This window comes from Gymnoscopelus braueri, assembly GCF_963280865.1.
Source record: "Gymnoscopelus braueri genome assembly, chromosome: 12".
NCBI classification, from domain to species: Eukaryota; Metazoa; Chordata; class Actinopteri; order Myctophiformes; family Myctophidae; genus Gymnoscopelus; species Gymnoscopelus braueri.
The window spans coordinates 27,686,137-27,713,158 of record NC_137614.1 but is presented as its reverse complement, the minus strand read 5'-3'; the positions used below and the strand labels follow the sequence as shown (position 1 = coordinate 27,713,158).

Here is a 27,022-nt window from a genome sequence, read left to right as displayed (position 1 = left end):
GGGGGGATTTCAAGTTGACATTTTCCAGTTGTGCGGTCCATACATAATTTTGTATATATATTTACACGGACAAGTCGATGCTGCCTCCCTATGTTTTATGCCTGGAATGCCAAGAGCTGGGTCATTCTTGTCCATGTCTTACATTGTGGTCACTGTGGGTACAGGCTGGTCTGATTAAAGTATACTGTCCGCATAAGCATAATCTATATGTACTTGAAAAAGTTAATTCTATACTCCCCTATTTGCCTTCAGTTGTTTGTATGGTGTCAATAATGTGCTGCTACAATGTTTAAACGTATGCGTTTTTGTGTGTTTGGGTATGCCTCTGCATAATGTTTGCGTACTTACATAGGTTCAACATCAGTGTAATACCTAGTTTGGTTGAAGGATGTTAAATGTCAAATTTTGCTATTTTTGTGGAATTTGACCTCACATAGACACTTACACTGGACGCAAAAGAGATTTTAGTGGCTTCTCTATCTACTCATTTCTACATTTCCACAGGGAAAACAAGCTTTATAGAACCCCAGATCACTCGGTAGCCTAACTAAGGCACCTCTTGACTATCCAAATTAACTATGGTGTCAAATGCATTTCTATTAATCTTATAGACAAACAATAATCATCTTAGCTTCACTTTCTGAAATAAATGATTGCATGAAATGTGTATGTGTGCATAAACAACTTATAGCTGGCAGCTTTGAATATATTATTCTCTTGCAAAATATTTCCAAGAATAGCCTAATTGTGTATTATTATTATTATTTTTAAATCTGTCCATTGTTAAGACATTGTTAAGATGTATATGTTTTAAGAATATGATTACCTTCACAGCTACACTCATCATCACCACCTACTATAAGCTAAGCCTTTTATATTGAGTCTTTTAAGACTTCATGTAATTACATTCAAGTATGAACACTGTGCTCAGTGATTGCCAGTGGTGTAAAGTAACTAAGCACATTTACTCAAGTTCTGTACTTAAGTACAATGTTGGGGTATTTTTTACTTTACTGGAGTATATATTTTCAGTACTTTAACTTCTACTCCACTACATCTCAGAGGCAAATATGTTACTTTTACTCCTCTACAATTATTTGAAAACTTTAGTTAATAGTTATTTTGTAGATTTTGATTATTATTACAAAACATGTTAACCACTTCAGCCCTATTCATTTCGTCCATTTGAAAATAGCCGATCTACAAGCTAAGCGACACATTGTGAGCTTATAGATCTGCTATTTTCAAAAGATTTGTATACATTTGAAAACTTGTGAAATGGGACATTCTGCATAATGAGTACTTTCTACTTTTGGTACCTTAAGTACATTTTGATACCAATACTTTTGTACTTTTACTCAAGTACATTTTGAACTCCGGACTTTTACTTGTAAACAGAGTATTTCTACATTGCAGTATTGATACTTTTACTTACGTTAAACATTTGAGTACTTTTCCCACTACTGGTGATTGCCATAATAAAACTATAATGGTCCCTATACTCGCCTTATGTCAAAGCAGCGCTGGAATGTGTTCAGTGTGGAGCGTGTAGAATAGAGAGGAATGCCTTTGCAACGCCCACTTTGCAAACGTCCAATCGGAGGCGGGCGACGGTTTCCAGGCGCCCGCGGAGTCCCAGCCGAAGAAAAACAAAGCCTCAGATAATAATAAAACTAACGTTTTTAGACGAAACGATATGCGGAATCGCTTTAGCATCAGAAACGCCAGTCGACTGTATTTGTAGTATTTGAAGTATTCGGAGTGTTTGTGGTCTTTTTCGTCACTCTCCGTGAGCTATTTGGCGAGGTTGTTTATCTGTAGTAAGGGGAACTTGAAACCGCCCCCCCCTTGCCCCATTTCCTCGGTTGTTTTCCTCCTTTCGCCTGGATTCTCCATGTTGTCGCTGGCGTTAAAGTGAGGCGGCAGGAGGGGGATGTTCGTTTAATATTACTAGCAATAAAGTCAACCTGAGACGCAGCAGCAAAATAGCCTTCAAAACATCCACCAAGTGCCTTGCATTGCCCCTCCCCGGCGGACGAGACGAGAAGAAACATTTGTAAACCGATATTTTCTCATTCTCATCCGGATTGTAACGCGCGCCTTACGGATGACAGTTAATCTCGGCAGTATTTGAGTAACTTGTCAATAAACCCTAATGAAGGCTCCTCTGCAGCGTTCGGGGACAGGATTCGATCTCGAGGGCTCTGTGATTGTCAGATGGAAAGTTCTATTATCACCCAAGTGCAGAAAGAAGACGTTCAAGTGTCACCGAAAACAGGTACGACGAGTTTATACATGTTTAATTCCTAGTCTGCGTTATTGTTTACCAATCTAACGTTAAAAAAAACAACTACAAGTGAATATGTATAAATGTTGGAACTCTATTTCTTTATTGAGCGTTGGTTATAAAAAAGCCCAGTGCGCCCATTTGACAGTTCAGCGCTGCGGACGATCACCTCAAAGCGCATTGCTCTGCTGTTTTTGGCCCCTAATGAAATTGATCTGTGATATTTTGACAGAATCGGTGTAAAAATACAAAGATATGTGAAATATAGGTACTATGTTTTGCGGTAATGAACGTTTTGCTGATCTAGGAATGGACTTGAGGAGTGCAGAACAACACCTGCAGAGATCCACGCAACTGTTGGAATAAAATCGCTCCCTATTTGAATAGAATCTAGTTATAACGAAGTCTTTGTTATATTTTGACGAAGTTGATAGCCGTAAGGCGATTTAAGTGTTTTTCCCCCCAACATTTTCTATAAATGATCATTTAGGTGGAATCGGATCGAGGATCATTTTCATATCAATAGCCTCCCTTTACGTTTCCATGAATGCCAGCCACAGAGCTTGGCTATAATTGCTGATCCAATTTTTGTTTTTGATTTCGGTTCTCTTATTAGTCTATATTTACATCGTTGTTGCCTAAGATTTGGCATTGTGTCTGTTTAGCGTGTACAACTGCTATTCGACGATAACAATCTTTGTGTCTAAAATAAACTTCTCGTGTTTATCTGATTCCAAGCTGTTTGGCACATTCCTTATACTACGAGGTACAGTAGGCTATGATCACGTTTGTCATCACGGCCGCTGTAGCTACAGTAAGCTATGTTGTTTTGTTCAGAGCCTTTGGAAGGGGGGGGGGGCAGATGAGTGCGCGTAGTGGGAATGGAAGGCTACAGTACTATTTCAACGTCTCTGATCTTATTTTATGTTGGGGGGAAAATGGACAGAAGATATTACGTGACATATAATTGCATGTATTGCAGATGTGTTATATATAAACCGTATATAGGGAATAAACCTAGTCTGGATTGCTTTTTGGATTAAAGGGGGAAAGACATGAAGTGAACAGCCATAGAAACACCAGGTGCCGCGGTATTGACAGTGGAATGCACAAACACACCCCTCTGCACACGCCCTCCTCCTGCCGCCCATTGTAGCGCGGTTTCAAAGATTCAGTATTTTATTTTTTGCTCGTTTCCCCCTCGCTCGAAAGGATTTTTTGCCAACTGATTGTGTTCCGTCCATGATTGATAACGTCGAGCGTAATGTATTAGTATGATTATAATTATATTATGATTTATTGCAAGGATGCCCCAATTTATTTATTTATTAATTTTTTGGGACTGAGCACCAATTTGTTTGTTTTTCACCCATTTGCATTCATTTACTATTTTTTCCTTTGCTTGGTTGAGTGACTTGATTCATTTGTTTTTAATAACAATTATAAATATGCTTACAGCTGGTTTTATGTACATTTTCATGAAGATGTGTTCTATGGGGTATCACATGGGGTATGTGTTATGCCATTGCCCCCCCCCCCCATTGGAATCAGTAGAATAATGCTGTGACAAGCCATTGGAAATCACATCCATAGGATATAGTCTACGGTGGCTGAAGGCAAGGTTTAATGCAGAAAACAACTATTATTTTCTAACAGAGGCAGTAGGCTAGACATTAAAGCACTACTACTCTCATAGTGTCCACATCAAGGTCCAATATTATTTGTCTGTTGTATAACATGGTTGTGTTATGACTCCAGAAAAAAAGTAGGCTATAATGAGCCAAGCATCAGCACACAGGGCTACCAACATTGCTAGAAAATAAATGGGGCAAGATTTGATAACATACAGTAGATGGATTATATAAACCCATGGTTTCTAGGCTTTAGTCACTTGACTGTACCATGGTATATGATTCTGTTCAAAATATACTCTCATGTGCATGTCCTCACATGCAACGCTTAGTAGAGAGGACTTGCATAGCTGAGTCCTGTCAAGAATGTTTTTCCCATTCTGATGCCTAATTTATGCTCCGTCGTATGACAGTGTCGTGCGCCAAAAATAGCAGATCTATAAGCGTTGTGAGTTTGTAGATAGGATATTTTCAACGCGCAACACCATTTGCATGATAAAGTATAAATCATACTTCAGTCTATGGCACAAGTCTTGTGCAGGGCCAGGGTGCCTGTCTTTGCAGTGACTGATCAAAGACTTGCACAGAGCACTGAGGTGTGACTGACTGCCTGACTGACTGATTGGCTATTCTAGCTAGCTTCAGCCTGCCAGGCAACACCAGTTCGGTCTTGGGAGTTTAAAATGGTTGGAATGTTTTCTGTCTGTGTTTTCTGCTGAAGGTATTGCTGAAAAGTGTGGGTTTTCCCGCCCTCTGTGATTATATAACATGTACCAGGCAGCCGTTTCCAGCAGCAGCAACAACAGCAGTAGAGTCGGGCTCATTAAAAACAGATTTCATGTGCAGGCTGTGCCATCCCTGTAGACTGATGGATTATGCCTTGAGGAGAGGGAAGCTCATTCTACACGTGTACTGCAAGCAACCAATATCTCGCGATGATTCAAATTTTCCAAGGAATCAATATTTTGTATTGATTTATCTAAGATTCCTAACTTCTTTCATCTCCGGCTTTGCAGTCTGCATTGTTTTTGTATGAAAAAATTGAAGTCGCAATGCATGTTTGGTCTGTAATTAAGCCCCCACGTCATGTATAGTGCCCACATGTTGAAAGCATGCAGTTGTAGTTAGTTTTGCTCATGAAAGTCTCTCTTTCTCCTCATTTAACAGGCAAGGTGAGCCGGTCTTCCCTGAAACAGCCTAGGAGTTGTAACATCTTCAAAGCGCTCTTCTGTTGCCTCCAAGCGCAGGATGGCCCCAAACCACTACCACCTTCCCAGCATGCCTTGCTGGAGTCGCAGGAAAATGGCATGGTTGTCAAGGTAACATCATTCTTATGCTAGGAAGGATTTATACCCCTGTAAACAGTCTGAAAAACGTGATTGCTAGCTGATGCAAGGCACACATACAGTTACATGTTGTTAAAATCCACACTCATCCTAGCAGGTAAAGGACTTCTTCGAACTAAACATAAAAATGTGCACTGGTTAGTTTGCCCGTCTTGAGGAATACTACAAGAACATCATCTACAAGAATTCCTTACAGCTTGAAAAGCACTATTTATTTTGTATAACTACAACATAACTACCTGTTCTGAACATCTCGCTTATCACAACTGTCTGTGGATATATAATTGCTTTGATGTTCCCATTTAAGCCTCTATGGAAGATGGGAACAGCTGAGCGACTTGCAATCCTTTTAAGCAGACAGAGAAGAATGCTGTATTATGTGCCTTGTAATTGCTGAGGTGGAGAGCAAAAGCTTAGGGAGGTGCTACTCATGGCTGACAACGCTGTCAACCTGGTTAGGACTCCCAACACCATGGAAGGGGTGTTTTAATGAGATGCCATGTTTGTTCATTTTGAGGAGTGTCCTCAAGCAACAGGAGCAAACAGGAAGCAGCATCTGTGGGGTCTGGCCATTGTCTTGCCCGGTCTGACTGAAACGACTTAAATGGAATTTATCATTGGCGGCCTATGGGGTCCTACTGTATGGAGCTCACTGCTAGTGAACTATGATGTATTATCAAATAATGGTGTTGCTCATTCAAAGTGTACATTATTGTTATCTATCATAACAGGCTTCATTGATGAGTTGCTTATGATACATCATCTATTTTTCTTTTCTTTTCCTTGTTGAGCTAACATTAGGGCATAGCTAAGAGAAGGTCAAAGGTAAAACACTAGACATGCTGGCTGTTATCCTCATGATGCATGGCATATGGTCGTATACAGAAATGCATCATATTTATTCCGTTACGGCACTTGATATACATGAGGCTGTGAACCCCTCGTTCCCTGCTTCCTTAAATCACTGGGCTATAAGGATATTCTGTATTCTTTTCAGCACACACAAATTATGTTTAAAAGATGTGTAAAATGAATAAAGTTGTTCATTGTGTGTTTTTCTTCATCTCCACAGGAGTTGGAGCCCTGCCTACTGCCTGAGGTGATTGCCCAGGACCAGGGGAAGATCTGTGTGGTTATAGACCTGGATGAAACCCTGGTGCACAGCTCTTTCAAGGTGCCAGACACAGTCTAAAGCATGATTTATGCTCGTCTGTCTACAAACAAACCAAAGTATTTTCAACTGGAAAAAGTGTCATATAACGTGTCAACACATTTTCTTTTGGGTTGAAAACATAATTTTTGTCGAGTGACACATCACGTGACACTTTGTCGCTGAAGCATAAAGCAGGCTTAAATGTAGTCTGACCACAACAGGTTATGCTGTGATGTCAGTGTCATTTTCCTAGGTTTTTGTGCTACGGCTACATCACCTTAAGTACTGTTTTGCCCTTTAACTTAAATGCTGCTATTTATCTCAGTGGACACAAGAGCTTCCTTTAATTCACAAAAACTTCTGGTTAATTATATTGTGTATATGCACTGTGTGTGTAATGGTGGGACTGGTCCTGTGCTGATTGTTTTGTCAATCTGTTTTAATTTTCTTTTCTAGTTCACTTAAAATGTTTGGGGAACATCAAGTGAATGATATTGTTTATGTAGACTGTGTACTGTGATTTATGGTAGCAGCATGGAGTTCATGTTCTTCAGTGTTCAGTTATGTAATGCCATGTGAACGTACACAGCGCAGCTCATGTGAGTGAGCATGCCAACCATCTCCCTCTGTGTTCTCTCTCCAGCCTATTAGTAATGCAGACTTCATCGTGCCTGTGGAGATAGAAGGGACCACACACCAGGTAGAGTGTGTGTGTGTGTGTGTGTGTGTGTGTGTGTGTGTGTGTGTGTGTGTGTGTGTGTGTGTGTGTGTGTGTGTGTGTGTGTGTGTGTGGGGGGGGGGGGTGTTGGGGTTGGGGCGGTAGGGGTTGTGTTTGTGTATGTACTATGTTGATGTGTTTGCAGCGGTTGCTGAGCTAAAAAGGGATGGGTCTTGTCGCTGATCAGCCAGGTTTTGTTATTATGGGTGCTAAGAGCCCTCTGCTGGCCAGATGTTGATTTGAACAGGGAAGTTTAATGGAAGGCAAAAGCATCACAGGAAATGAAGAAATTTCAGCCTTGTCCTCGAAAACTGCATGTATAAGTTATGAAATATTTATAACCACCTATGTATAGAAGATGTTGAAGGGAAAAAAAGATGCCTAACCAGCAAAGTGTAGTGGATCCTTTAATTCAACTCGAGCATAGATCTGTTGACTATTCGACATGTGGAAATGTATTTAACTCGTAACGTGATGCCTTGGACCACCCATGCTGTTGTGGACTCCTCTTTTTTGGGCCTCTGCCTGGTTCAAGTAATCCAGGATAGGCTGGTTAACACCAGCACGGCCTATTCTTGATTACTTGTTTCAGGAACTGGCTGATAGCACCTGATTGATGGACAGACATTGTAAAGAAGTTCATTATGCAAATGTGGAAAAATGTAAGTTAAATGATAGTTGATGACAGCATTGTGCATGAAAACGTGTATCGATGGGTCAAGTTGTTTGCTTACAACCGTCTTTGCACAGGTGTATGTACTGAAGAGGCCATATGTGGACGAATTCCTACAGAGAATGGGAGAGATGTTTGAATGTGTTCTGTTCACAGCCAGTCTTGCCAAGGTACATAAATCCTCAAATCAATTTCTTTGCTTCTATATCTTCTATTGCAGACCCTGAAAAAACGTTTACCCCCCTTGTTTGCTATTAAATGTTCTGTTACTGCAATTACAGTCACCTCAGTAATCACCTCCATTATAATTACATGCATTATTTATTCCTTTTTTATTTTACTTTAGAGACTTGTTAAACAATTTCTAGCTTACCTATTTCCTATTAGAGCAAGCATACAATGCTTCGGTCTTCCCTTCATTTTGGTTTCTGCTTGCCTCTCTGTTAGTATGCAGATCCAGTGACTGACCTGCTGGACCAGTGCGGTGTGTTCCGGACCCGGTTATTCCGAGAGTCTTGCGTCTTCCACCAGGGCTGCTATGTCAAGGACTTGAGCAGGTTGGGTAGAGACCTCCACAAAACCCTAATCTTGGACAATTCTCCGGCCTCCTACATCTTTCACCCTGAGAATGCTGTGAGTTGTGTTGTATTTCTGCAAACTGCCATCTGCCTCCTTAATCAGGGCAGACAATGTTAATTTGATCTGAAAATGATAATATTTAACATTACATTTTATGAGTCACTTTTAGTGTGTAGCACCAAGTTTACACCAAATAATTATAACTATTTTGGGATATTCCAAAACAATATTTTATTTCTAATAGACTTTACATTTGACATTTAAAGTGCTAAAAGTAATAATAATAAAAAAACACACACAATAAAAGACTAAACCATTGGCATAAAGAACTGTAACACCCCCCCCAGAAAAAAAAAACCTTATTAAAGGTTAAGCACTTATTTGAATCTGACACCTTTCCAATATTTTTAGTGGTGTATTTACAACTACAGTATTTTATGGGCGGTTCTAAACTATCTGCACATAATTAAGGTGCAAGTTGAATTTGGGGATTTTAATGCCTGTTGTGATTGTGAATGGGATCCAGTGGTTTATTTATATGTGAATGTTTGATCGTTTCCAATCAGGTTCCTGTGGTGTCATGGTTTGATGATGTGGATGACGCTGAGCTGCTCAACCTTCTGCCTGTGTTTGAGGACCTGAGTCAAGCTGATAATGTTTACACCCGGCTGGATCAGCTACGAGGACCGTAGCTCTTTAACCTGGGAGGGCCCCATTCAGCTCTGGAATACTCCTACGCTACAATATCCCCCACATGTAGAGAAAAGACACTGGGTCGGTTTTCCAGACCTTGAGTTAGTGTCCATGCCTCAAAGTTTAATTTTCTTTTTTCCTTTTCTTTTTTTGTGTGTGTCAGTGTAGGACTAGGACAATTCAATTTATGGAGAACTTACCAATGTTGTCATTGGTTTAATGCAAAGTGCAGGCTGAGGCCATCTCTCTGAACCTCATTGCTCAGAATAGAGTCCTTTTTGGAAGCACTGCCAGAAGGGTTGGGGACATGGGGTACAACAACCAAAGTAGTCCACTAACAATCACTCCAGTGAATATGAATATTAAAGTGGTTATTTTGCCAAAGCAGAAGCCTTCCTGCCCTGATTCTGGAACATTGTTATATCGTTGTGCCTTTTAAGGAACAAAACAATACAATACATCAGCTCATTCTTTTATTTTCAACCGTTTTTTTATACAATTTTTATGTTACCTTTTCTAGTTTGATTTTATAACAAAATCTATTTTTAAAGCTAAACATAGTTCATCTATGCAATCCTCTTCTGTATTTACATAGCCAATACCTCTTGTGCAGCCAGTCAGTAATTTCATACAGCAGATCTAGACATTCGTCTTATCTATAAATGAGCAGCAAAACAAAGTCTATTTTGCTTCTTTGTGCTGTATTGTAAAGATAATCATTTCTCTATAACATATACAGTATCATTGAAGCAGTCAGATTAATATTTGATTACATTGGCTAGGAGTGAAGTGATTGCAGCTGAACTCTTACTTTTGGAATTCCTCTATGGTCATTTGAAAGCAGACACTGGAATGCATTGGTGGCACATAAGATGGTCGTAAATGCCACGTTTCAGTCAAGGTTATGTCAAATCCTTATGTACTTTTTCTTTCATTAGTACTAAATGACAAAACTTGCACTTGTTGTTTTGTATTGACAGTGCTAAAAGTAACAACTGTGCCTTCGAACTTCGGACAGAGAAAAGCCTTATTTATACTTTGTCGTTGTCACGTTCCAGAAATAGCTCACAACACATTGAGCTTGTAGATGTGCTATTTTCAGTACGACGCTGTCATACGACAGAGTATAAATTTAGCAAAACAGTGTTCTGCCTAGGCAGAGACATGAGGCCTATACATTGTAATATGTCATGCTGAGCGTGAGAAAACACTGTCCGGTCAAGTGTAATATCATGCAGTTGTGGTACTTGCAGTGCAACACTTGAAAATATCATCATATATGATGAATATTTTTTACTGTTTGAGTGTTTTGTGTATTTATTGGCCAAAAATTGTATTGTTCAGTATCTCTTTACTGCCAAACATTTTGTTGTATAATCTGTTTGCCTATACTTTGTTACTGGCCTGGTGTTTAACTAACAATCCAGTTTTGTTTGTGCCTTCAAGTAATTTATGTCAAAGGAAAGCACCAACTGTAAACATTTAACAAACTTCAGTTTAAAAGATTTGGGATTTTGACAAAAGTTAATTTGAAACCTCAAAATCTCCATTTGTATGCCATCTGACTTTTCATAAAAACTGAGGATAAGTGGGATTGATTCCTTTGTCAAACTTATTCAATGATGTAATGTGTTGTGCAATTATTGCCTGTATGTTGACAACTGACATGAAAAAAAAGAAAAAGAAAATTTACTTTCAATAATCTCATCTGACCAAAAGTATTTGTTCAGACAGTGAAGATCTGTCGATTAGTGTTTATCAAAATAAATGAATCATTTGTGCATCTTCTCATACCAAATCAAATTCATTTCTGAAAAGGTGCTAAAATTAAAAATGATTAATTTTAATGTCATTGTGTATTTCTTCCAATAGGCATTTTTGTGAGAATGACGAGAATAGTGGGGATATTTTTTAAAGACGGGCAAATTGTGGTGTGCTGCATCAAATAATTTTCATTAATTTCTACTGTGTAGTTCAGTTACATTAGATTAACAACTTCACCTTTACTAGTTAGGCTACACTAAACAAGTGTTTTTATGATTCAATCCTGTGTCCACTTGCTTGCCTTCAGTATTTTTACAAAAGGACATGAGTTGTTAGTGTTTGTGTCAGAAACACAAAAATGTTTTATTTAGGTGACAAACTGATATCTTGTTTGACAGCCAGTTTCATGATATTCAGGTAAGTTTACACGTTTATTTTCTCATTTCTGCCATAAAAACCAACTCAATTCAAATGCAAAATCTCCCATATCCCAAAGGCAGCAGTGGACAGTGTCGTATATTGGTCCAATGATTACTCTTATTAGTTCAAATGAATACAAAAGACTTCTTCTGATGATCAAGACAAGACAGAGGGTGTCAATGCCTCTGAACCAAGGAACAAAAAGTTTATCAGAACGACTGTTTGGCCTCTCACCTCTTACCTGGACTCTCTAGTGTAGCACAATGGCCAGGAACTCTGAACTAATGCATTACAGCTGAGCCCACACAAAGTTGGGTGACATCTCTCCCTAGCTTACAGTACTTGACCAAAGGTCAAACTCAGTTCTAAATACAAACCTTCAAGTGTTTACCAATTAAAATGGAATATCATAGAAATGCCATGAGTGTTTGAAACGATACTTTTAGTCCTGGATATACCATAACAGTAACACAGATCATACATTTTACTTGAGTATTTTGTTATACTAAATATTAACCACTTAAGTCCTATTTCAAATATAGTGAAAATAACAGATCTATGAGTGTGCTTAAGTGTTATGAGCTTGTATTTTCACAAATGATATTTGTTGAAATTGTCTGAAAAATCTTAGCATTTTTGGGGTAAATGTGTAAATTTCAATACATTGATATTAAAAAGAAAATGTACTTTGTAATTTGTATTTTTCAATACTTAAGTAAATTTAAAAGCAAGTACTCCAATACTTTAACTTATGTACAACTTCTTTGACAGAGAAACTTTCACTTGTAGTTGAGAAGTAGGCTACTTGTCCACCACTGCCTGAGGCTGACAGGGTGTCTGCAGTTTACCAATCGGGCAGAAAGATTTAGTGGCTGGAACTCCTCTAGAATGAGCCCGAGGAGTTGCGTTCTACTCTGCTAATAAAGTCGTCATAGTGAGAATCCAATAAAGACTTTCTAAAACCCCACGAATTCACAGAGCGCTCGTGAACCTTTAAAGCTCAACAGCCACAACATGAAACATGACTACGGCAGCCATTTTAGGTGTACCAACCAGCAGAATACCGTCTCTGCGATGGGATACACCAGGAAGTGTCATTTATATATGCGTCACCCTAGAACCGTTCAACGCCAAATAATGAAACTTAAACTTGTTAAATCATTAATTCAAAGATTATTACACTGTGCCGATGATGGATAGATACTATAGATAGATAGATGCCGTTTAAATACCACACACGTGCACGCACACGCACACGCACACGCACACACACACACACACACACACACACACACACACACACACACACACACACACACACACACACACACACCTTTGACTGATTTGGTTATTTCATCATTTAAAATTTTAAATGTAATATTGTATTTTAAATTTTTATTATTATCATTATTATTATTGTTGTTATTATTATCATCATTATTATTATCATCATTATTATTATTATTATTATTATTATTTATAGTAACATTACATTTTACACATAATATCTAATCCATTATTAGAGAAATGTCCAATAAATATAACACAAACAAAGTGTATTTCAGTTTTGCATACATATAAACCTCGTACGTATTTATGGGCGTTCCTTATATGACGTCATCGTCATACCAGGCTCTTACGTTACTATTTTCCCCCAAGAAGAAACAACACAGTAAAGCAGGAAGAAGAAAGCAAATTAAAACTGCAACAGACTGAAACATATAGGTGAGGAGGAGAGCCTAGCGTTGAGTAAGTTGTCACAACATTTCACGTATGCCTTATTTCACATAGCTTGTAGTTGTATCGTTTATCGACGAATAAAAGACACGTCGAACGGTTATGATGACACATTACTAGACGTTAGCTGGCTAGCTTCCTAGCCTTTCAGCTAACGTTGGCTCTTAGCGTTAGCTTAGCACTTTCGATCTCTCGTGCGCCATTAATATAACATTTCGTCTTTTCGTGACATCTTGATAAATGTTTCTTAATGGTCAATGTTTAATCATAGCTAGCTAGCAAACACATTTTTACGTAACGTAATGTTGCCAGTAAGCTTGTTGTTAGCAGTCCGACAATCAAAACAGTTAACGCTTGACGTTGTTTTAGCCGTTGTTTAAGATTGCAAACTCCCATCCAGGTACTTCTACCCGTGTCAGTCTGATATAATAACCTGGCTGTGTTTATCCAGCCTGATCTGTCCTCTGGAGATCGGGTTGGTTTATCTGTCAGTGGAGTTGCGACACTGTGTCATAAGAAAACTCAGTTCTGTAGCTACAGGCAGAGTTGCGGCCACAAAGTGTTACTTTGATCTCAGTTACGTTATAGCTGCAAGTCTTGTAAACATTAAGACGCAACTGTTAATAATCTACCAATGGCGTGTAATCTGTTCTCCCTCCTCAGGATAGCTGAATCAAAAGTAAATCTATACGGATCTCAGTGCCCGGGTTCCAACATGAACGTGTTCGACCGCAACATCAACTTTGATGCTCTCTTCAAGTTCTCCCAAATGTATGTATGTTGCAAAGTGTAACTGGCCATCTACGCACTTGATCAACCAGAGATCCGCATTAATTTCCTCCTAGTTATTTACAGGCATACCTTGTCCCGCATGCTTTGTTTCCAGCCCTCATTCTACCCAGGTGCACCTGAAGAATGTGTACTCCAGTCTGGCAGTGTGCATGTTCGTGGCTGGAGCCGGCTCCTATGTGCATGTTGTCACTCGTCTCTTTCAGGTAAGATTGATATCATAGCACAACAGGACTTGGAATTCCCCTTCCAAGTATTTGGAAGTATTTATATAACATGGCATGAAATGAAATACATAGTAAGATGTGAAGATATTTTGAAGTTGGATTAAGTTTTTTGTGTATGTCATCCTCATCCTGACATACAAGCGACGAGTGAGATAAAGTCATTAAAATGCTGTCCTCCAATGCATAATGAGACCCTCATTACTTTGTATATTTCAGGATTGTTCAAGCAGTATAGTGAGACTCCCATCTAGTGGTTGTTTTTACTAAAGGAATGGACTAGGTCTCTTATTCAAGGGAGACCTGTCATACGGTCACATGCATACTGTGTGTTTGGGCATGCATGTGTATGGAGGAATTGTCTAAAGGAGACTGTTTGTGAGTGCACAAATGAAGCTTCTCCTCTCGTTAGTTTATATTCATTAGTTGGTTAGTCATCATTATTTGTTTATGCGCCTAGTTAATTTGATCGGTAGCCTCTTAATGACAGGCGACACTACATCAGGAGACAATTCTGTCTCCAGTTCACTCACTCACTGGCTGTGAGAAACCGGTGTTGGGGTGTATGTTAAAGGACAAGTCCGGACTAAATAACATATATTCTCATTTTCCTACTTATATTGATCCCAAATGACTGGCCATGGGGTCTATTTGCAGAATTGCCCCTGTCGTGCAGTGTCGTCCAGTTTCCACAGCAGTCCCTTATAGCATAGAGCGGAGCCCGTAAGCAGTGGTGTGGTCTAGGTTTTTTTCGGAGGTATACAATAATCATTCCCTGCACGAGATGCGCGTGGTCGTGGGTATACGCTAGCGCGTTTTCAATGGATGAAATGGTTAGTAGACTGTATACGCTTTTTTCCCAAAAATCTGCACTGTATACGGCGTATACAGCGTAACACGGTAGAACACACCACTGCCCGTAAGCATATCGCTATTTATGCTATTTGTTGCGGTCAAAAGTGTTTTTTTTTTCATCATGAATCTGTTATTTGTCATTACACACACATCCATGCCTTGGTTGTCCCACACGAGCCGCCACAGTCTCGTAAATCATGTTTTAGGGTGAGCGTTCGGCACAAGTGTCAGTCAAAGTGACTGTGCTGGTCAATCACAGTCGAGATCCGATGGATATTATTCTCCAAGTCTTTTATTTGATCAACTTCAGAAGTATTCACAAAAAGTGGAGCTGATCCGCTCCGGCCGAGCGCACAGCGAGTCTTGCTAGGCTTATCACACACATTTGCATGAAGGTAATTTCTGACACTACAGTTTGTTCCTGTGGCCAAACAATAACCTAAAATGGAATATTCTTTAATAATTCGTGTTCAGTATGTCCTGAGCTTTAAAAGGAGTGTAAAAATGCATACATTTATATAAATATACAACAGTTAACAAACAAGAATTTTAAGTAACAAGTTACAACATAATCTCTTCAATCTGACTGTTTTCTATCTAGAGAGGCTTCCTCTTTAATCAAACAGATCCCAAGACCTAATCACTGAGAACCTGTTTTATCTTACCTACTGTAAACATCTTTGCCAGGATGTTTATACTATAATAAAATAGCTCTGTGTTCAAATCTAATGATTAGATACGTTCGTGGCCTACAGTAACTTATGCTACGAACATCAGATTACAGCTGTTGAGTTTTTAACTTTGTCCATTGTCTATCTAATCTTGAGGTGATAGTTAATGGCTACTGGCGAAGGAATTCACACATTTCAACGACCTGCCATTCACTTCATTGAACGTAGGTCACTGAATTGAGTAGTATTCAAATTGAGCATCATAGCACAGCAAAATCTTGAATCTTCAATACAGTTTGTGTCTTCAATGCCAAGTTAATACTATTCTGTAATAGATACAGGAAGGCTCGCTGTTAACACTGCTATTATATCTGATAAGCCTAACCAGCATTTATTTATAACAATCCTTGCACTTCTATGGTAATACAAAAAAAATTCATCCAAGGCTAAAAGCAGCTCCGAAGTGGTTGAGTTACAGGGTGATTAACATTAGAAACAGTAGAAAATCAGTACAAAGCATATTGTAAGTGTACTCAGTGTTACTGTGAAACTGGGCCTGAGTGGGCCTGGCCGAGTTTGTGCGGGGCAATTAATGCAATTTTTTAACATTAATTAATTATACGCGCATGCGTGTGGGAGGAACTGGGGGGGAATTGTTATAGTATACCCTCCAAAAAAATCTAGAACACACCACTGATCACAGTGCGTCTTGTCCGGGACTTGGCAAAACACATAACAGCATAACATCTGTTTAGCAGACTACGGCGGCTCGTGTGGGACAATGGATGCGTGTGTAATGACAACTAATAACAGATTCATGAAAAAAATAGTCACTTCTGACGACAACAAATAGCATAGGTAGAGATATGCTTGCTCCACTCTATGCTATGCTGGGGAAACTGGACTGCAAATGGACCCCATGGCCAGTCATTTTGGACCAATACAAATAGGAGAATGAACCTATATGTTATTTAGTCTGGACTTGTCGTTTAAGAAAAGTTCACCCTCTTAAGTACAACATGCATGTTAAAGCATACCAGAAAGGGAATGTGATACGGAGCAGATTGCTTTAGGGCACAAGTTAGTAACCTAGTACTTGAACTGGATCAACACTCCTGGGTCTCTTTCTTATTTTAACCCATATCCTCAGGATGACCTGGTCCTGTCCCAGACACACAAACATCTACAATGGTAATTGTTGCAGTGTAACGGCGTGTCTTCTTATCCACTAAGCCACAGCAGGCATCGCAACAGCCAACTCAAGATGACTTACAGGTCTAAAATAGTTCTAAAACATGCTTCTGATTCTGTGAACATGCACGTCATATGCAAACAAATTCACATAGGTGCCTGCCAATTTGTGCTGCAGTGTTAATGTATGCACTAGGGGGCAGTGTTACATTTACTAAACCGAAAATAAAACCTGGAAACTGGTCCCTGTTTTAAATCACAGAAGACATTTTTTAAATCTCACACAATTTTTAAAGAAAATATTAAAACGGCATAATCATATCATAGACCTACTGTCATGGCATTATATTTTGTGGAATATGTATAAATCACATAACGTGGTTTTGGTAAAACCTCATTAATAATACGCAGGCTTATGGCTGGACAAAGATTCTAAGACAATAAAATAACCCAGTTAAACCCACCAAATAAAATAGCCAGGTATATGTCTTTTTTTGGGTCACTGTTAGTTGTTAATCCAACCCCAGTACTGCCTGATGTCATCCCTTCTCAACCAATCAGCATTTGTTTGATGTACGTACATGACAACCGATATGCACAATTTCAACTTGTAGTAGAGATTTTGGAAGTGGAGCACAACGTCTGCTCTCCTGCGAGCTAAGGTTACCCAGAAAACCTGTCTCTGAATCGCACAGATGTTTACATACTACAAAGAAGCAATTTTCAGCCTCAAAGAGAATCCGAATCATTATTGTCCCATCATTTTATAGTATTCCGCGTGGAGAGAAGTAGAGTAAGAGCAGAAGAGAAAAAAGAGAGAAACGCGGGAAATAAACTGGTTAAATAAACAAACTAAAAGGATGTATACATACAGATGCCGTATGTGATAGCAGGTATGTACATAATGTTTTGAACATAAGCATAATATAATATGCAGATGTGTACATGTTATTTTGTAAACATTAGCATCATATGCAGTTGTGTACATAAACAAGCTGCCATAAGGTGGGGTAAAAAAAAAAAAAGTAGCAGCAGGTACGTGTTCTCAAGGTGCTGTTAAATTAATACAAAAGAGTTTGTGCAACAAAAAAGGTAAAGACCACATATTTCACATGAATAACATGCTCATGTAATGGTCAATGTTTTTCAGGGAGGAATTCTTTCTCTGCTGGGTTCTCTGGGGATGATGTTCTGGCTGGCCATGACTCCACACACCTATGAGACAGAGAAAAAGAGATTGGCCATCCTCGCTGGCTTTGCTTTCTTCACAGGTAAACTGATATAGAACTGGTTGGAACAACAATAACATTGTAATGGTCATTTAGGCATGATACTACACACACAGTATTCTGGAGGATAGCTAATATCACAGTTACTCTTTTGCATCTTCATATTGTCATCATAAATATTCCTACATGAATTAACTTAATAAATTATATTGCAGTGGAAGTCAGAATTTCACAATTTGACACTCACAATTGAGTGTCAAAATTAGGTTATTTATTTAATATTGGGGAGCATGTAAACATTGGCTATGTTTGTTAAAATATGAGTTTTACTGACAAGCGTTTCTTTTTTTCTGTCTCTCACCAGGTGTTGGCCTGGGCCCTGCCATGGACTTTGTTATTGCTATCAACCCAAGGTATGACTGGGTGGACTTTCGTACAGCAGTAGTTATCTGACTGAATCAAAACAGGCTTGTGTGAAAGAAAGTTATTTCTTTTTAGTTTAAGGCTATAGGTTAGACAATTTGAATGTCACATATGTACTTAGGCCAGCAGATAACAATTTACCTTTTTCCTTTCTTTTTATCCTTTTTCGTTTTTAGAACAGGCAGGTCATTTTGGGCATCACATTACATTAGTACATTTATGACTTTTAACAGTATGTGTGTGGTTTGTGTATATTATATATATATATATATATATATATATATATATATATATATATATATATATATATATATATATATATATACACTATGTGTGTTTATTATTATTTAAAAAAATCTTCTTGAAATGCACTAAAGTTTAAAAACATTTAGTCCTCAACCTTTTAGCTATCTGACAGTAGCACTTTAATGCTGTTTGCAAGCCGATAGTTGGTGCTTACGGACAAGCGTGACCTTTGCTCTGTTTTCTCTCTGCAGCATCATAGTGACAGCGTTCCTGGGAACGTCCATCATCTTCATTTGCTTCACTCTCAGTGCCCTCTATGCCAAGCGCCGGAGCTACCTCTTCCTGGGAGGTACAGCCATCTATTTGATCCATTTTTGTGTTAGAACCACTAGGGATACACAATGCAATGGCCCCCAATGTTATTCACAGATAAATGGGGAACATGTAATAATTAATTACAGACAATAATATTGTTTATTGGGGGTGATATAACAAACTAGTGCACAACCACCTGTTTCACTCTGACTGCATATAAATGGCATATACTGTACCTTACCTACATTGTCCAGCTCATGGCTACAGTTGTGCACCATGTAGCTGGTGTAGACTTGCACAAGAGTGAAGCAACAAGTTGTCATCTATGTTGATATCAATTTGAACTGAGCCTTCCTTGGCTTGGGAAAGTAATGTAGGAACAACCTATTCCTTCAAAAACTAAAGCTATTTTTAGTAAGATTGACATGCCACTCTGAAAACTCCCAAGAGCGTCAGGGTCACCAAAGTAGTTTGCAAACAAATGCAAACTTCAATAGCATTCTTGATCAACAGTAAGCTGCAGGCTGGTTAGCAAAACCATAGTTTCTGTTCATGCTAAAACAACATGGGCCCATCCAAAATGTGTCATCACCTGGCAATCGAAAATAAACTGGATTTTTACAGTAGATATTTTCTCACGCTCATTACACAAACTGTGTGTAATAGTGTGAACTTGTTTTAAAATGCCAAAAATAGGAATGACAGGTTATTGTATTATTAACGAGCAGATAGTTATCGGTTCCCAGAAATTCCATATGGGTACAACTGCCCATCACCATGCTGCCGCCCCCTTACAACTGCACCAGCTTTACTGAATGAAGTATGACAAATGCCTGTTTTGTATTTTACTACGTACAATGCCTGCCCTAAAGAAATGCTGTGTTTGTATCCTCAGGCACTCTGATGTCTGGCCTCTCCCTGCTGTTCCTGATGTCTGTGATGAATATGTTCTTTGGCTCTGTCATGCTGTTCAAGGTACCTGAACTGAGCTCTCACATTTTGACATGTGGATTCTTATGAATTGTTTGCAGTGACATTGAGTGTGAAGAACCTGGAATGTGACTTTGAAACTTATTTTCTCTTTATCTGTTCTCCTTTCCAACAGGCACACATGTACCTCGGGCTGATCATCATGTGCGGATTTGTCCTTTTTGACACTCAGCTCATCATTGAGAAAGCAGAGAATGGAGACAAGGACTACATCTGGTAAGGATTTGCATGGTAACAGGCTGAGCCTGTTATTTGAGCCTCATGTCATATGTCAACAGACTGAAATAAGGAAATGAAGAGTTTCGTTCCACAAAAACGTTTGTCTTGTGGTAAACAGTAGAATGAAATGAGACTACTGTTGGGCTGTGCACCTTTTTTTTTATACGAAGTGTTGCTGTCATTGTATTGTGTGTATAGTGGTAAACAGTGACAGCTACTTTGTGACAAAACCATCACTGGCTGAACATGCAAACACTTTTTGAGTGATAGTTTATGACTTAAGTCCTTGACTGACAGAAACATGATACCTTTAGTTTACAGCCTGCTGGGCCCTTAATATTGTAGATGTATTACTGTGAATGATGAAATATTGTAAATCATGGTGTGTGGATGTGTGTATAAAATAAGCATTACTTTTGTTTTATTCTTCTAAAGGCACTGCGTGGACCTGTTCCTTGATTTTGTCACAATCTTCAGGAAACTGATGATTCTTCTTGCCATGAATGAGAAGGTACCATGTTTATTTTGTAACCCTCTCCTTTGATAGCAAATGTCTTTTGATTGTTTATTTTAATTTATTATGCTGTCCAAAGATTTGTCTCGGTACAGCCTGTCACTTTGGTTGCACCGTAATGCAGTAATGGTAGTCTTTATATTTAAATTATCTTTTTGTGTGATGTTTTTCAGGAAAAGAAGAAAGAGAAGGCTAAGTAGATCTTGTGGAGTTTCAAATTAAAAACAATCTGAGAAAGGCACAATTTGCAATGCTGTTGGTGCTTTCACTTTGTCATCAATTCTTGAAATGAACTCCTATGTGGTCTTATTATTCTTATTATTATTGAAGTTTCTTTGATTTATTAACTTACAATAAGGGTTGAATGTAAGTTTTATGGTAAACTAATGCTAGTCCTTTCTTGGCTGTGAATGGAAAGTAGACTAATGCTGCAGTGATCAAGCTTGGCCTATAGAGGGGAGTGCTGCCTTGAAAAGGCTCCCACAAGCCAAGCGGCATTTCCTAAGGATTTCATATTGTTATTTAGTGCCATAAAATAGGTTATTTGAGCATTTGAGACTGATTGTTTTTGTTTGAAGTTATGTAATTTCAGTTGATTTGCCTATTTATACAGTTTTCCCTCAAATCTCTTCAGTGGAGTTGTCACAACACGATGCCGTGTCCCATGATATTCCCAATTTAACACCCCTCTGAGTTTATTTTTTTGGTGTTGACCAACATTTTGAGAACGACACTGGTAAAAGCCAGCAGTCAGCCTCATCTGATCCTACTGGTATTTGCAAATTCTTGAAGACAAATGTTAAGTCTCTCCTGGTTGGGATATATGACTGGCTGGTGTACGATTTGTCATTATCTATACATAGTTTAAATGTGGAAAGCCAAGACAGGCCAGCTGTTCCTATTGCTCCCATACATAAATTTGTCTTTAAAATGGTCTAAAATATCTGTGCTCTACATATTAGTTTGCCAAATGATGTGATGTTAACCTTAATTTTTTGAAGATCTGTATACTGTGAAGAACTTATTTTATTGATGTACTATTGAAAATCTAATAATTTGATACATTTGCTCAAATAAATTTGTTGAACGTGCTCAACTGAGCTGATATTTCTTTGATTGTTCCTTTGTGCTTTTTCATGTAATGTTAGCCAATGAAAACCAATAGACAAATTGGGATATTACAATGACAGTAATTGTGTAAAGTAACTAAGTACATTTACTCAAGTACTGTACAGGTAGGGTAAGTGATATTTTTTGGTTAAAACAAAAAGTATTTTGTTAAAAGGTTAAAGCACTATATTCTGATAGTAATCATTGCTATAGAGTGTTTGTTCAGTAACAGGAGTCTCCCTGTCTCTCCAGCTCTTTAATAAACAGAAAATAAATTTTTCGGTAGGTGTCAAAATCTCAGCCAATCAGGAGAAAGTACCCATTTTTAAGCTTAATTTGTATAGTGTTCCAGTTCCAATTTTGCATGCTCATTTCTCAGTGTCATCACTTCCAATTTCACTTGTTTAATCTGTATCCTGATTGAGTTCTCTGTCCTGGTTGGATAAAATTGGAAATGAAACTGAAACGAAAATGCATTTACTGTTTAATAAAGAGGTGGAGAGACAAGGAGACTCCTAATACTGAACAAACACTATATCAATGAGTACTATCAGAATATAGAGCTATTTAACAATTATTTTAACCAACGCAAATCACTTACCCTACCTTTTAAGTACAATTTTAGATTTTTGTATATTTTGAAAAGCATTCTGCATAATGAAAGAGTACTTTTGGAAGTATATTTTGATGCCAAAACCTAGTAAAAGTAAATGTTTAAAACCAGACTTTTACTTGTAACAGAGTATTTCTACATTGTGGTATTTTACCTCAATCCTTAGTGTTACTGTGGATGTTAGTCTTCAAAAGATGCTTTGCAGTAATGAGTAGTGCAGGCCTCACTTGGTGGGATTTGAACCTAGGTGTTTTGGAACATGTAGAGCAGTGGTTCCCAAACAGTGGGTCTATGAATTAAAAATACATTCAGACATTCAGATTTAAAAAATAATTTCAAATATAAATGGCAAAAATCTAAGAAATTCCATAAATTCAAAAACGAATGTTCAAGAGGTAGTGAATATAGGCGATCTACGAGCTCACAACGTGACGCATTGTGAGCTTGTAGATTTTCAGTTTGTGTCACAGAGAGATATTACATTTCTCTTTTGGGTCTCGAGCTAAAGGGTTTGGGAACCACTGTAGTGTCTGAACACAGTGAGCCACCATGCTCCTTGTTTCATTGCAGTTTTCCTTGTGCCTTAAGTGTTGTTAGTCTTCAAAACATGCTTTGCAGTAAAGAGTAGGCATCACTTGGGTGGGATTTGAACTTGCTTGGGAACATGTGGAGAATGTCTTAACACTGTGAGCCACCATGCTACTTGTTCCATCAGTTTTCCTTGTGTTTTAAGTGTAGTTATGGATGTCAGTCTTCATGAAGTGGAACGCAATTGAAAAATCATTGATTGAACAGAATTACTGTATCCTGTTATTTCAACATAAGACATCAAAGAATATATATATATATATATATATATATATATATATATATATATATATGTGTGTGTGTTGTTTCAGATTATTAAAACTGTAGCAGTTTTAATCAACCAAAACATTCAAGTACATTTGCGGTTCTCACTTTGGGGTGTTACATAAAAATAATTATGGCTATAAAGTTTTGTCAAACAGTGCTGTATTATGACCACAGCTACTCTTTTTTCAGCTGAATAATACCACTTTACACTCATGGCATGCAGCATATCAATCAGATCAATGATCAATAATAGGCTGAGCCCCATACTAGCATTAGGTTTTGTTTTGAGCTATTGTAGTGACTCAGGGATAAGAAATTACGTAAATTGTGGTACATTGATACTTTTACTTAAGTAAAAAATATGAGTACTTCTTCCAACACTGGAAATAAATGTGCAATTACAGGTCATGTAAAAACTGCCAATGTGATAAATTAACACAAGAACTAAATCAAAACAGTTTAATTAGAAAGTTGAAAAACCGGCAGTTGGTACATACAACCTCTATTAGCTAGGGAACAGACAGCAACAGAGATGTTTTGACATAAGATATGAACATAATCTACTAAGCAATGAGACGCAATTTTCACAAAGATTACAAAAAGATGACAATTGCAAATGATGTACATTTCACTTAAATAAATAATAGAAATACATATTCATTGAATAGTGTAGCCATTTCTCTTTTTTTCTATGATATTATTGCTGGTATATATTACCTTTGAACGTATTATGATTTAAACAGACATATTCTGGCGACCTCTTTTCAGTCGCAGAAGAAGAAATAATCTCAACATGATCAATAAGTCGTTTATACATTAAAATTGTGATGCATGAGTTTAGCAATTAAGAGTCACAGACATGAACATTCTTTTTTTCCCCATCTTCTAGGAGCTCAATAAGGAAATACTATTTCTCAGTACATAATGTAGTGAACTGATGTTGAGAACAAAACGGAATCATTGGTACAGTTATGTCAGTTATTGAAATGGCCAGCGAGTTATTGCTGCCAAGAAATACCTAATACAAAACCTGCTAAAAGGCTCAGAAAAAAACAAAACAGGAATGAGGGCGAAATTCAGCTAAAGAATAGTTTTTTCAATCTGGGGTGATAGTTTTGTGTGTGATAATCTTTTATCTTGCCCATGCTTTTTGGAGTTGGGTAAGCATACATTTTTGATTACTGTGTCCACAGTCAATTTAATTCTATGAAAAAAGTGAAGGTGAACAACCTTGAACCTATATCATTTGGGTGGCTTTTGGCTTCGTGTTTTTAGAAATCCTGAGGCGAGAATCCATCAATCAATCCTTCTTGTAGCGACAGAGTTGAAGAGCTGATGATGACGAGTTAGCATCATCATGAGAATGTACTTGGGGACTTCTGCAGAGCACAATTATTTTCCATGTTGCCCCAAAGATGACGGTTTCAGCAGCATCACAGTACAGCTAGCAATCAAGGGAGATGTTAAAAAGGGTTGCTCGGCTATCTTGTGTCATCAAGTCTTGGGAATTATGGCTAATTTATACTTTGTTGTAAGACCGTGCCACCCACCAAAAAAAAAGTAATTTTTAGTGAGTGACACGGATGTGCAACAAAGTATAAATTAGGCTTCGGATCAACATTTGCCTGTCCTTAAGCCCCCCTCCAGTTCTGTTATCCCTGGCTGCCGCAGGACGACAGGCTGTCGTAGAGAGAATCGCTGAGCGACTCAGGGGTCTCTAGGACCTGCGGGCGACTGGGGGAGAGGGCCTCCTCAGGCCGTTCCCTCAGTAGCTCCAGCCCTGCCTCCCTGCTCATCTCAGGGACACTGGGAGTACGAGTCTTTCCTCTGCGGCTCAGCCCCGACTGGGCAGGGACGGGCAGGCTGCCTGGGTCAACCACATGCCCGGGAGAGGGACCTCCAGGCTTCACACTCTGTGCAGACGCAGAGAGGCATAGCACATTTTCAGTCACACATCACAGTTTACGTAACCGTAACAAGTTTAGGTAAGAACAAAATGGTTACGGGAATCATCCAATTGTGAACCTTTAATATTCACGCCATTAATAATTCATTTCCAAGGGGAGAATGCACTGCTGTGTTTCTACATTATGCAAGCTGTGAGTGCAGGTTTAAAAACATAGACCTACTTAACTGCTTCTCCTCTGACTGCTAAAGTATTTCCAGTGTGGTGCTGCTGGCCTGGAGAATTCCCTTTAACATGCTGCTTTCCAAGCATTGTCCTAAACGCCATGGTCACTGTGTGGCTGTACTGTGTACTAAAAAACCCTCAAAGCTCAATTCAGCTTGGTTTGAAACGAATCAAGATGTTACTGAAAATAATTCTCCACTATATTAAACTCACCCCTCTAAATGGAGATCCGTAGGACACTGTCTCTTCCTCCTCCTCTTCCACGGCAAGGTACACCTCAGCGGTCCCAGCAGGGGCCTTCAAGTTGGGGAAGGTCCACGTCTTGGAGCGGGGGGAGAACATGTTTGCTCCGTGGGCCTCCTTGTCTGCAGAGAAAATGGATAGCTTCTATTTAAAAAAAAAAAGCAAGTTCACTGACATGTCAAGCCGTTCTGTACTGACACAACATCCCTCACACAGCCTAGGAGGATTTTCTTGTTTGTGGCAGTGGGTCAGTGACAAAATGGGGTTGGCAAGATGACACATTTTAAAATCCTATTTGAAAGGTTTTGTTAAAAAGTCAAATTCTCAAGACATTAGAAATATTGAATATTTTATCTACTTGAAGTGAATGAATGTGTTCTCATAAAAAATGCTAATTTATTTAAAATATCAAATGAAAATATATTTTATTAACATTATCTCTAGGGCTTGGCATCCCTGTGACAGGGCTGTGACAGGCCTGTCACACAGATGTCAGGCCCTGTCACAGCCCTGTGACATGATACTGAACCATGATACTGTACTGACCATGATACTGACATGATACTACCATGATACTGACATGATACTACCATGATACTGACCATGATACCGTCATGATACTGACATGATACTGACCACTGACACATCTACAAGTTGTTGGCTTGTAGATGTGTTCTTTTTGGCAAGCAACACTGTCGTACAACAGAGTAAAAATTAGGCTTTAGTAGCCTTTCCAGACATGCTTCTAAGTTAACTTGACTAATATACTACTGACTTCTATGTACAGTTTAATACATTCTCTCTCTCTCTCTCTCTCTCTCTCTCTCTCTCTCTCTCTCTCTCTCTCTCTCTCTCTCTCTCTCTCCCTCCCTCTAGTCTAGTGTGCAAAACATAAACTGCATCTCCCAAAAAGTATAATCCATAAACAGTGTTGGGTAACGTGCGTTAGTAATGCAACGCCGTTACGTAATATATTACCGAATTGCGGTAACGGGTAATATAGCGCATTACTACAAGGAGAAGCTGTAATATATTATTAAAATGACACTACGTTACTACGTTACTTTGTGCGTTACCCACCAAAGTGAAGGTGTTTTATTTTATCCACCCACAAAGCCGCAGCCAGCAAAATCCCTGTTAAAACTAAGCTCACACCTCTCTCGACAGCTATCATTGTCAACAGCTCTCTGTGATTCTAATTTTACTATAATCAGCTGAAGGGAGAGTGTCAATTCCTTGTGCCAATTGTGTTTATATAAGATGGTAGTCTATTTAATTTATTTAAAGAAGGCAAGTTAAGCATCACACAATGCAATGTTCCAATTTACACACGTCAGTTTTATTCATCGATTACGCAGGAAATAATGAACTGATTACAAAAATATAAAATAATCTCTAATCAG

General features: G+C 38.5%; 3 protein-coding genes across 10 annotated transcripts in view; 2 read left to right on the top strand and 1 right to left on the bottom strand.

The window, feature by feature from the left end:
* Nucleotides 1-1,632: 1,632 nt before the first annotated feature.
* ctdsp2 (CTD (carboxy-terminal domain, RNA polymerase II, polypeptide A) small phosphatase 2) lies at nt 1,633-10,927 on the top strand. Its single transcript, XM_080445505.1, has 7 exons — nt 1,633-2,278; nt 5,086-5,237; nt 6,337-6,438; nt 7,061-7,117; nt 7,886-7,978; nt 8,256-8,441; nt 8,954-10,927. Exons 1-7 carry the CDS (start codon nt 2,218-2,220, stop codon nt 9,077-9,079), a joined length of 777 nt encoding a protein of 258 aa, XP_080301631.1. The 5' UTR covers nt 1,633-2,217; the 3' UTR covers nt 9,080-10,927.
* Nucleotides 10,928-12,895: 1,968 nt separating this feature from the next.
* On the top strand, nt 12,896-21,758 carry tegt (testis enhanced gene transcript (BAX inhibitor 1)). Of its 4 annotated transcripts, none has more exons than XM_080445507.1 (10): nt 12,896-13,013; nt 13,665-13,772; nt 13,888-13,996; nt 17,882-18,002; nt 18,325-18,373; nt 18,881-18,978; nt 19,840-19,919; nt 20,050-20,150; nt 20,589-20,664; nt 20,841-21,758. In XM_080445507.1, the coding sequence occupies exons 2-10, from the start codon at nt 13,717-13,719 to the stop codon at nt 20,865-20,867; spliced, it is 717 nt and encodes a 238-aa protein (XP_080301633.1). In that variant the 5' UTR covers nt 12,896-13,013; nt 13,665-13,716; the 3' UTR covers nt 20,868-21,758. The 4 variants fall into 4 exon arrangements, with proteins under 4 accessions (XP_080301633.1, XP_080301635.1, XP_080301632.1 ...); XM_080445509.1 differs by having other exon boundaries at nt 12,901-13,008; nt 13,682-13,772; XM_080445506.1 differs by having other exon boundaries at nt 12,901-13,020; nt 13,670-13,772.
* A 1,932-nt stretch (nt 21,759-23,690) lies between these two features.
* Nucleotides 23,691-27,022, bottom strand: part of nckap5l (NCK-associated protein 5-like) — a 33,805-nt gene continuing 30,473 nt past the window's right edge. For 2 of the 5 annotated variants that reach the window (XM_080445463.1, XM_080445464.1), the window contains exons 12-13: nt 25,590-25,741; nt 23,691-25,158 (exon numbers count right to left, since the gene is read on the bottom strand). In XM_080445463.1, coding sequence (XP_080301589.1) covers nt 24,898-25,158; nt 25,590-25,741 — 413 coding nt within the window. In that variant the 3' untranslated portion in view covers nt 23,691-24,897. Of the gene's footprint in view, nt 25,504-25,589; nt 25,742-27,022 lie in introns of all 5 variants that reach the window. The other 3 variants (XR_013934227.1, XR_013934228.1, XM_080445465.1) reach the window with 3 other exon arrangements.

Coding starts and splice junctions, on each gene's coding strand:
- ctdsp2 (XM_080445505.1), top strand. CDS start 2,218: ATGGAAAGTTCTATTATCACCCAAGTGCAGAAAGAAGACGTTCAAGTG. Junction 7,979..8,255: donor TCACAGCCAGTCTTGCCAAG/GTACATAAATCC, acceptor CCTCTCTGTTAG/TATGCAGATCCAGTGACTGA. Junction 8,442..8,953: donor TCTTTCACCCTGAGAATGCT/GTGAGTTGTGTT, acceptor GTTTCCAATCAG/GTTCCTGTGGTGTCATGGTT.
- tegt (XM_080445507.1), top strand. CDS start 13,717: ATGAACGTGTTCGACCGCAACATCAACTTTGATGCTCTCTTCAAGTTC. Junction 13,997..17,881: donor TTGTCACTCGTCTCTTTCAG/GTAAGATTGATA, acceptor AATGTTTTTCAG/GGAGGAATTCTTTCTCTGCT. Junction 18,003..18,324: donor TGGCTTTGCTTTCTTCACAG/GTAAACTGATAT, acceptor GTCTCTCACCAG/GTGTTGGCCTGGGCCCTGCC.